This window comes from Nicotiana tabacum, chromosome 10 (assembly GCF_000715075.1).
Source record: "Nicotiana tabacum cultivar K326 chromosome 10, ASM71507v2, whole genome shotgun sequence".
NCBI lineage: Eukaryota > Viridiplantae > Streptophyta > Magnoliopsida > Solanales > Solanaceae > Nicotiana > Nicotiana tabacum.
Window position 1 is genome coordinate 151,632,833 of NC_134089.1, and position 11,415 is coordinate 151,644,247.

The 11,415-nt window shown below is 35.4% G+C and overlaps 1 protein-coding gene across 1 annotated transcript; it reads left to right on the plus strand.

Annotated features, from left to right (window-relative positions):
• Window positions 1-2,751: 2,751 nt before the first annotated feature.
• On the plus strand, window positions 2,752-3,420 carry LOC142165469 (uncharacterized). The gene has a single exon (XM_075224017.1). The coding sequence runs from the start codon at window positions 2,752-2,754 to the stop codon at window positions 3,418-3,420; it is 669 nt and encodes a 222-aa protein (XP_075080118.1).
• Window positions 3,421-11,415: the final 7,995 nt, after the last annotated feature.

The window sequence follows — 11,415 nt, forward strand, 5'->3', positions numbered from 1 at the left end:
TTCTCGAAAATGTTTTTCAAAAAAATATTTTTGAAAGAACAAGTCTTTTCGCTTCTCAAAAGTTGCTTTTTTTTGGGTAATTAAACTTTTTGCATTAATCACCGATGTAAAAAAGTTGCTTTTGCTCCAACTTAAAAGCATTTTTTTCTCTCTAAAAGCTAGAACAAACACCTTGACTTTTGGGAAAAAGTACTTTTGACAACAAAAAAAGGAATCTTTACACAAATAGTCGGTCATATTTATTGTTTACTTTTTATAGTCATATACATAGATTATACAATGATTATACACAATTATACATAGATAATACATAAATTATGCATATATTATACCTCCACCGGCTATTTTTAGTTTATGTGGTTGGGTGAACGGTTATTTGGGTTAATTTTTCAAAAAACAAAAAATCACTTTTGGTCAAAAAAAAGCTTGGCCAAATAAGCTATTAATGTGTTTAGACTTTTGAAACAAAAACTTAAGTAGTTGCTATTTCATAATACTTTGTCTTTGAATTTATAAATTGTGTAATATTTTGTTCTAAATTCTGAAGAATTCTAGGCACTTACCTCACCATTGAGGGCTACTATTTCACGTTTGGTTACTAGATTCACCAAATAGAAATGTTATAAATTGCTTCATCAGAATTTCCAGTAATATAGGGTAATTGGGGAATCTTTAGAGGGAAATTTGACAGATTTAGTTCTTTGAATGAAATGTCTAATAAGTAAAGTAAATGAAACCTCATCCAAATTTATCATATATTTCGAAATCTTTTTTCACTCGGTTTATTTTGGGAGAAATTCAAAAATAGCCAGATTTATAAGTGGTCATTTAAAAATAGTCGCAGTTTCAAAAGTAATTAAAATTTAGCCACTTTTCATATAAAGATAAATTTGAATGAAAACACTGTTCAAAATCCGAAAAAATACTCCAACATAATATACTGGAGTTTGGAGCACCGGTGCTCCAGTCTCCAGTAAATTATACTAGAGCCAGCAAAATGTACCGGTCCAGCATAATATGTTGGAAGTTCATACACAGGTGCACCAAACTCCAGTATATTATGCTGAACCGGTCTTTGTTACAGCAAAATAGTGGCTATTTTTTAATGACTTGAAAAATGCTGGCTATTTTTTAATGATCAGTCCAAAAACTGACTAGACCGTGCTATTTTAACATTTCTTTTTTATATAAAATAATAGTGAGCCTACGAGCCAACCGGTGAGAAATGAGTTGGGCTAATATTTTTAAGGTCCTTTCAAATGAAGGTCAGTGTCGATTTGGGCTGAATCGTTGAATTCTGAGAAATATATATTATATTTTTAGCCACACCCTAAAATAATAGCCAATAAAATATATAATTTTATTATATACATATAATATATACATTTTATATATTTTTTTACTAAAAAATATAAGTAATTTTAGCCAATCGGTCAATCCTGTATTTTTCTCTTGAATTGTTCCGCTTTTATGGACGGTATGGGCCAACTCATTAGCTGTGGGTACTAGAGAATCAAGTGTAGGCGACGTGACATAATTTCTTTGAAACAACCACCTAATGTACAATTTCTTTCTTGCATACTGGAGATTATGGTAATGAAGATGAAGAAGAACTTCAAAGATGTGTTAAAATTTTTCAAGTCAGCTCAATTTGATAGGTGTAATTATTTTAAATATTGATAGTGTATATTAAAGGAATTTTTACCACCTATAGCAAAGGTTGATAACTTATTTATTTTAAATAAATACCATTTTATAAAATTATATCCCATAACTACCTTTTGATTTTTATAGCCAAATATCTATTTATGGTCACCTCCTACCCTTAAGCCATAAAATACGTTTTGTATTATTTTTCTTCACCCTCTCTCTCTCAACGCCAGTTTTCTCCATGAATACAAACTCGTGGATTCTCTCTCATCAGTTCCTCCGTCGATTGTTCTTTCGAGTAGTCAACAAGAATTTTCTGGGACTTTATATGAAGTGTGTATATTGAAAAAAGTCATGGAGCATATGAAGTATATTGAAAAAAGGGACATGTATTCTTGGAGGAAGCGAATGTCATTGTAATGAGCTATGTAATAGTCATGACCCAGGTTAACTTAACCATAGTTAGGCTTCTTGTAACTGTAGTTAGTTATTAGTAGTTAACTGTAATTAGTTGTTAATGGTTAGTTGATTGTAGTTAGCTGTTAGGCGGTTATATTAGGTACTACTGTAGCTTGTAATTCAATTTTGGAGAACTATCAGAAATGGCTTCCTTTTCTCTTCTCTATTCCTTCTCTCTGTAAGAGAAATTATTATATCCAGATCCACAAAATTGACATGGTATCAGAGCTTGTAGACGATTGAATCTAAAGGTTTTCACTGAGAATTTTTGAAAACAAGGGATTCATCGTTTATTTCTCAATTTTTTTTGCCGAAAACGTCAATCGCTCGCCGAAATTCTAAGCAGTCATGGCCGGAGACGAAGCTACCAGTCGTACAGAGGAAATAACGAATTGATCAACAGTGGTGATAGATCATAATCATCCACTGTATTTACATCCATCGGATGCACCAAGAGCATTGTCACTTGGGTTTCAGCTACAAGGAATGGAAAATTACACGATCTGGAGCCAAGCTATGGAAGTTTTGTTACTAACATGGAACAAGCTAGGGTTTATCGATGGTTCAGTAACGCGTGACACTTATGGAGATACTCATGCAAATCTATAGGATCGCTGCAATGCTATTGTGAAATCGTGGATAATGCACAATGTAAGTCGCGATTTGCTGAGTGGAGTATTGTTCCGGTCAAGTGCATATGCAATTTGGTCGGATCTTAAGGAGCGATTTGATAAGGTCAATGCATCACGAATTTATTACTTGCACAGGAAGATTTTTTCATTAACACAAAGTACATCCTCTGTTTTAGTTTACTACTCGAAATTGAAGGATTTATGGGATGAATATGACTCGATTATGCCTCCCCCTGTTTGTTGTGATAAGTCAAAGAAGTTCATTGAACGGCAGGAGTATCAACGTTTGTGGCAATTTTTAATGGGATTAAATGATGGCTATAGTCAAGTTCGTAGCCAAATTATAATGAAATCCAAAATTCCCCCTGTCAATCAAGCTTATGCTATGATCCTTCAGAATGAAAGTCAAAAATTAGTAGCAGGTGGTGGTTATAGTGCTGAGTCCATTGATCCTACTGCCCTATTCAGCTCTAAACTTGGTCAAAAACAAAGGAGGAACTTCAATGTTGAATGTGACTTCTGTCATTTAAAAGGGCATACTAAGGAAGAATGTTACAAGTTGATGAAATGTGATTACTGCAATAAGAAGGGACATTTGAGGACCAATTATTATAAACTGATAGGGTATCCTACAGATTTTAAGCCTAAAAATGAGCAAATATGGTTGAAGTTAAAATAATCAACCAATCACATCTTCATCAGTCATGATGACACAAGAGCAACATTTGGGATCTATGCATGGATTCACTTCTGAACAACATATTCATCAGGGGAAACAAAGCTTAGGGCGTGTGCAAATGTTCACTCCTGAGCAATATGGTCAGATTTTAAGTCTGCTAAACAAAACATCAATCTCTGAATCATCTGCCAGTGCACATATGACAGGTAATGTTTCTTATGAACCAAATACTGATGAGAAATGGATAGTAGATACTGGAGCTACAAACCATATGGTTGGTAATGAACAGCTTCTGCTTGATAAATTGTTAGTAGGTAATGCAGGAAATGTACAACTCCCTACTGGAGAGTCTACTAAGGTGTCACATGTTGGTAGTTGTCAATTAGATGGAGGTGATACTATCAACAATGTCTTGTGTGTACCGGCTTTTAAGTTTAATCTCTTGTTTGTGTCTTAACTGACAAAAGCTTTAAACTGTTGTGCTGCATTCTTTCCAAATTTTTGCATATTTCAGGATCTCTTCACTGGGAGGATGAAGGTGATTGGTAAAGAGGAAGAAGGACTATATGTGCTACATTCACAAAGGAGAAATAAGAATAAAACTAGATCATTGGTGATGATTGCCCACAGGAATGAAGATGAGCTGTAGCACAAGAGAATGGGACATGTTCCAATTCAAGTTCTCAAGAAAATTCCTAGTATAAATAGTAGTAGTAAAGCGAAATAAGCCCATGTGGTATTTGTCCTTTAGCCAGGCAAGCTAGGACTTCTTTTCCAGTTAGTACCAGAAAATGTCTTTGATTTGATACACATGGATGTTTGGGGACCCTATAAAGTTCCCACATATAATGGAAAGAGATACTTTCTCACAATGGTTGATGATCATTCTAAATGGATTTGGATTTTCTTACTACATCTTAAGTCTGATGTTATTACAGTACTGAAGAATTTCATTGTTATGGTAAAAACTCAGTTTGGTAGATTGATCAAATGCTTTAGGTCAGACAATGGTTCTGAGTTCTTTAACCATAATTGTGCAACTTTGTTTCAAATGTATGGGATTATAAATCAAAGTTCCTGCCCACACACTCCTCAACAAAATGGAGTGGTGGAAAGGAGACATAGACATGTTCTAGAAACTGCAAGGGCCATCAGATTTCAGGGGCACTTGCCAGTGAGGTTTTGGGGTGATTGTGTGGATGCAGCTGGGTATATAATAAATAGAATTCCCTCCACAATACTAGGGAACATGTCACCTTTTGAGTTACTCTATGGAAGACAACCTTCATTGTCACATATGAGAATTATATGGTGCTTATATTTTGCAACAAAGTTACCAAGGGGTGACAAATTTGCACCTAGATCCATAAGGTCAGTGTTTCTGGGATATGCAAGCATACAAAAGAGATATAGGTTATATGATATTGAACACAAGACACTCTTTGTCAGTAGAGATGTGATATTTCATGAAGATGTGTATCCATTTCAAGGTCTTGCTCAAAATTCTTCTCTCTTTATAGATGAATTTCAGAGGGTTGATCTTCCCCTTGATCAGCCTGCCATTGTTTTACCTTCTATTATCAGGGATAGGGATAACCCAGGCTCATCTACACTTCCTACACCTGCAAAATCTGTTCCTGGAAGTATTGATCCATCATTAGATTCTTCTTCTATGCCACATATAGAGGAATCAGCTATTGCATAGCATGAGGAACATACTAATAATACTGGTGAATTAAGGAGATCAGGAAGAACTTCCAAGCCTCCTATTTGGCTTAAGGATTATGTTGGGCCAATACAGAGGTCTAACCCTTCTCATGTAGCACATTGTCAATATCCTATTAGTGATTTTATTTAGTACACAGGATTGTCTGCTTCATATCAAGCTTACATCACTCAATTGTCTTCTGAAGTTGAACCAAGTTCTTTTTATGAGGTAGCCAAGGATTTGAAGTAGATTGAAGCTATGAAAGCAGAAATTCAAGCATTGGAGGACAACAAAACATGGGAGGTAGTGTCATTGCCTCCAAACAAAAGTGCAATTGGGTGTACAAGATCAAGTATACATCCAATGGGGAAGTTGAGAGGTATAAGGCTAGATTGGTAGCTAAGGGGTATAGTCAAAAGGAGGGACTAGATTATCAAGAAACCTTTTCACCTGTTGTGAAAATGGATACTGTTAGGTCTGTTGTATCCATAGCAACTGCCAGAGGTTGGACCCTATATCAAATGGATGTTTACAATGCCTTCTTGCAAGGGGATTTGGAAGAAGAGGTATACATGACCTTACCTCAAGTTTTTCTCCTGGACAAGGAAAGACACGGGTATGTAGATTGCTCAAGTCCCTCTATGGGATTAAGAAAGCTTCAAGGCAGTGGAACATTAAACTCACCACAACACTACAATTCAGATTCAAACAAAGTCATTTTGACTATTTTTTGTTTACTAAGAAGCAAGACTCCTATATTGTTATTGTTTTGGTATATGTTGATGACCTCTTAATTACTGAGGATGATGCTGATCTTATTTCAGCTACTAAACAAAGTTTACATCAGAATTTCAAAATCAAAGACCTTGGAGAGTTGAGATACTTTCTGGGGATTGAGTTTTCTAGAAACAAAGAAGGGATCCTGTTGCACCAAAGGAAGTATGCACTTGAACTCATCTCAGATGTTGGTCTGGCAGGATCCAAGCCAGTTCATGCTCCTGTTGAGCTAAATCAGAAGCTCACCACAGTGACTTATGATGATCATTTAGGCCTCAAGGATGACAGCCTACTTGAGGATCCTGGTGCTTATCAAAGACTGATAGGCAGACTACTTTACTTGACAATTACAAGGCTTGACATCTCCTTTGTTGTGCAGTCTTTGAGTCAGTTCATGTAGGCCCCCGAACACTCTCACATGGAAGATGTTTTGAGGGTAGTTAGATACATTAAGCAGAGTCCAGGTCTTGGGATTCTCATGTCAGCTACAACATCTACTCAATTAATAGCTTACTGCGATGCTGATTGGGCTGCATGTCCTAATACAAAGAGGTCAGTCACTAGCTATTTAGTGCAATTTGGTAATTCTCTCATTTCATAGAAGTCCAAGAAGCAGAGTACCATTTCCAGAAGTTCTGCTGAGGCAGAATATCGAAGTTTGGCTTCCATAGTGGCTGATATTGTTTGGCTCGTTGGTCTATTTGCTGAGTTGGGAGTCACTCTCACACTCCCAGTTCCCCTTCGTTGCGACGGTAAATCAGCAATACAGATTGCTGCTAATCCCGTGTTCCATGAACGGACAAAGCACGCTGATATTGATTGTCACTTCATTCGTGAGACGGTTCATCTGGGCTTAGTTCAAACAGTCTACTTGAAGTCTGCTGATCAACCTGCTGATATCTTAACCAAAGGCTTGAGTAGTGTTCAACATTCTCACTTGCTGTGAGCACGTGATTTTTGCCTCACGAAAACTACTCCAAAATAAATCAAAAATAAAATTAATTTCTTTTAATGTGCAATTTTAGAAATTGTGTTACGTTTATTAACTGTTTGTGTTTTATCCGTAAATGTTTGCTTTGTTATAATTAAACAAAATAAAAATAAAAATACATGTTTCATGCATATCTAGGATTTAATTATGCATTTAATAATTGAGTTAATTAAAATAAAATCACAAAAAATATGCATGTTTCACTATGTGATTAATATTTTGTCTATGTGTTAATAATTGTTAAAGGTTGATTGAATGTCTTGTAAAGAGTAATTTTGTTTTTTATAATTTTAATTAGGATTTTAATAATTAAAGAATAAAATTGAAAATAAAAAAAGAGTGGAAAATAATAGGCAAAACGGACTGGGCCAATTAATTAAAAAGGCAGGCCCAAAACTAATTTAACCCCCCCACAGCCCAATTCAACATCCCCATATCCGGTCCAGTGCAAAGCAAACCAAACGACGACGTTTGGTTGTGTTTCATCAAGGGCCGTTGGATCAAAGCCATCCAACGGTTGAGTTCCCACACCCCTTACCCGTAACCCTTACCCGACCCACTGCCCCGATCCAGCCCGACCCCAGCATTAAACCAAATGACATCGTTTGGATAAATGAACTGATCCTGGCCATCTATTCTGTTTGATCCAACGGCTTGGATCAATTCACCCCTCCCCTATATGAACCCAAATCCTTACCCCGGCCCCCTAACTAAACACCCCCCTCTTCACTATTCATCATCTTCTCCGAAAGCACACCCCTAACCCTAGCCGCCCTAGCATCCTATCGCCTGAAACCCGGCGGCAACAACGCCGCCGGTCACCACCTAAACACCCCGGACTCCTCACAACCTCCTCTTCACGGATCTGGCCTTAGTTTCCTTCGAATCAGACCCCAACTCTTCGAATCTTAAATCGAAGGTTGGTCTGAAAACTGAACCCTCTCCGATGGTCTCCAAATTCACACCGTAGCTTCCCCTAACTACCCTAGCTATGGATCTAGTGTTGGTTTGGTTCGAATCCCTCAGAACTCTTCGAATCTTCTTTTGAAGGTTCGAATCAAATATGAACTCACTCATATTCCTTCCAAATTAACACCAAATGACCCCTAGGCTTCCCTCACCCTTGTGTCATCTTTGGTTCCCTTCGAATCTGCCCAGAAGTGTTCAAATTTAAGATCCTCGAATCTGAAACCCTAAAAAATTTCCAATCTTGGAATTTTTTCAAATTCAAGCGAGGGATTGAGGTTTAATCGACCTTAGTCGAAGTATTTTCAGTTGAAAATACTTCGACTAAGGTCTGTTTGATTTCAAAAGTCCGAATCCAAGTTGAGTTTGAGTCCGTATGAAATTGAAGATTCAGAGGTATTCTCCTATGTCTTTTGTTTCCTACGTATGTATAGTTGTTTGTTTTAATAACCTGTGTAATTTTGCATATTTGTTTAGTTGATTCCATAATTCTGTCTCATACCCGTCTATTTGATCAGAATTATACAATTGTTTCTGTTGGTTATGATTATTTACAATGTGTGCAATCGACTCGATTAAGTTCGTCGATTAGTTGTGTTATAAATCCTGTTTCTGAAAATGTTGATTGAAACAACCTGTTTTGGATGGATTATTTTGTTGTAATCAGTTGTTTCGTATTTGATAGTCAGTTGATTAATACTCGTTTGTAAATCAATAAGTCTGTCAAAATAAATGTTGTGTATATGTTGTTTCCTGAACATTAAGTTTCAGGGCATTGTCAGTATATTGACAATGCTCCTATATTTGTTTGATCTTAGTTCAATGTTGAAGTTCAGTTTAACTTGTTATGTTGAATTCAGTATAATGTTGTTGTGATGTTGGGTTTGAATTCAAGTTTACAGGGGTTGGGTAGATACAAATGTGTTAGGAAGTTGATTAGGATTGGTTCTAGCTGTTTAAATCATAAGGATAATTAAGCCTGGACAGATTTTAAAATCTGTTTTGTAATAGATTCTGATTTTGTATTAATGGGCAGTAATAACAGTAGGATCAGGGCATTTCTGGGAATGAAACAGTAAAAAATAGTGTTAATGCTAGTGTGCTGGAAGTGGAATGTTAGTGGTTGTAAATCTAATAGGATAATAGGAAACCAAAGGAAGTGGAGGGGCTGAAAATAAAGTAAAGGTATCCTTAGTGCTGTTTGAATAAGAAAAAGCAGTTCAGTGGCAGATTTTAAGGGAAAATCTGCCTTAGATAACAAAAAGGGGGTCCAGGCAGCACTTAAGAGAGGGGGGCAGACTTGTATAAATACAGGGATAGACATTAGAAGAAGGGATCTGATTTTTAAGGCATTAGGGAATACACACAGAGATACATATACACAGAGAGATACACAGAGGGAAAAGATAGAAATTAAGAAAAGAAACACATACTAATCAGAAACAACAATCTGAAAAGAAAGAAGAAAACAAAAAGAAACAGAAGAATGAGAACACACACACCCACACACAATCTGAAACAGATATAGAAAAAGGAAAGAAAAACCCGAAACATATTTTTCCTGGAATCTGTCCGTGTTTCTTTATTGATACTGTGTGGTTTAAATCTGAAATTTTTTCTCAAATCTCTGTTACTATTGGTCTGGTTTCACGGGACTCGTTGATTGTGCTCAAAATCAGCTGCGTTATTTGGCATTTTCTACCTATTTTGTTGCTGCCATTACTGTTGAAATTCACTTCTTCTTCCCTCGTTTCCAGGTACATATCTGTAAACTCCTGTCATAAAAAGCTTCAACGTGACAAATAAATGAAGCTCGAATTGTAATTCTGTTTTCTATTCACTTAAGTTTGTTAGTTTAAATTTCAGCTTTGTTTCATATTGACTAACTAGTAGTGAGTTCGACACGATGACTATAAGTTAATTGTCTTATTTTGAAATTCGTATAAAAGTTCTGTAATAAGTGTTATCCATTTTGAAATCTCATTAGTGTAGTTGAATTTTCAAAATAGGGAACATGGTAGAAAGATGACCATTATTTAAACTTTATGGTATTATTAGTTAGGTACAGCATAATATGGAAATATCAAGGAAAAAATGCATTATTGGTTTATTTTATTAGTTAGTTAGTTGTTGTTTAAAGCTAGGTGATGTTGGTTGCATTTTGTTATATTATGGCATAACAATGGTTATGTTTACAATCAATAATTAAAAGTTGCATTAGTAAAATCTGCTATGTTCACAAGGTCAAACTATGGCGAATAATGTTGTATGCAATATCATTTTATTAAGTCAACAAGTAGATTTGTTCTCTTTCTTAATAACAAAGGGCCTAGGAATTTTACAATGCGAAAGTTAGTGTTTTCCAATAGTTCGCATAGGTTGAGAATAGAAATCGTTTCGATTATGTATATCCCAAACTCAATCATAAGCAGAATTAACTAAAATAATCATGCATATCGGATTAAGAACAAGCGATATAGAAGTAGATTAGAGTTATAACGTGTAACAATTTTAAGAGTGCAAAAATAGCATTCGTTGCAAAAAGAATAATGAGAATTCTTCGAAAATATCATTTCCTTTCAAGAATTGATTTTTTTTAGTTTCATACGCTATTCACATTTTTAGTATACATATGTTGTATTTACTAAAAAATAGTGTTAATCATATGTTTATTCTTATCTTTAAATTTGAATAGCTTGGAGGAATGTAATTAATACGCGAAAATATAATCAGCGATCAACATTTAATAAATTGTGAATTCTTTTCAAAGAATTTAAGGGCATCTCAAAAATGGGAATTTCTCATGATTTTCACATAAAATTGTATGAATATAATAAACAATTTGTGGAAAATCCATAATACCATTACAAATATTTTGCGCGATTAGGGATGCGTTCGCGTAACCTGATTATATTTTTAAAAGCAAATTCGGATTATGCGTTCGCGCAACTTCGAGCGAATATTTAATAAAAGGGATTTCTTCAAGGATGTTAAAATAATTTCATATAACCCGAGATGTGCAGTTCACTGTTTAATCATACAAGGGTGACGATGTTCTTAATTTTATTTCTAACTTCGAACGTATGATTTTTTTTTTAATAAAAATATATAAAAAAAATATTATCAACCTTTTGTGTACACGTATGCGTGGCACGATTCTCTGTAATTATAAAAGGTATATAATACGAATATACGTACGCGTAATTCGTTTATATAATTGTAAACAATAAACAGAAGCGGTAACAAAATCCTGCAATAAAAATGTAAAATCGAGATAAGCCAAGAATAAGAACAGTTAAGCGACCGTGCTAGAACCACGGAATTCGGAAATGCCTAACACCTTCTTCCGGATTAACAGAATTCCTTACTCAGGATTTCTGGTTCGCAGAATAACAAACAGAGTCATATTCTCCTCGATTCAGGGATTAAAACTGGTGACTTGGGACGCCTTAAAATTCCCAGGTAGCGACTCTGAAACAAATAAACAAATCCTGTTTCGACTGTCCTTTAATTGGAGAAAACTCCCACGCACCCTCGCGGGGGCGGAAAAAGG

Coding starts and splice junctions, on each gene's coding strand:
- LOC142165469 (XM_075224017.1), top strand. CDS start 2,752: ATGCACAATGTAAGTCGCGATTTGCTGAGTGGAGTATTGTTCCGGTCA.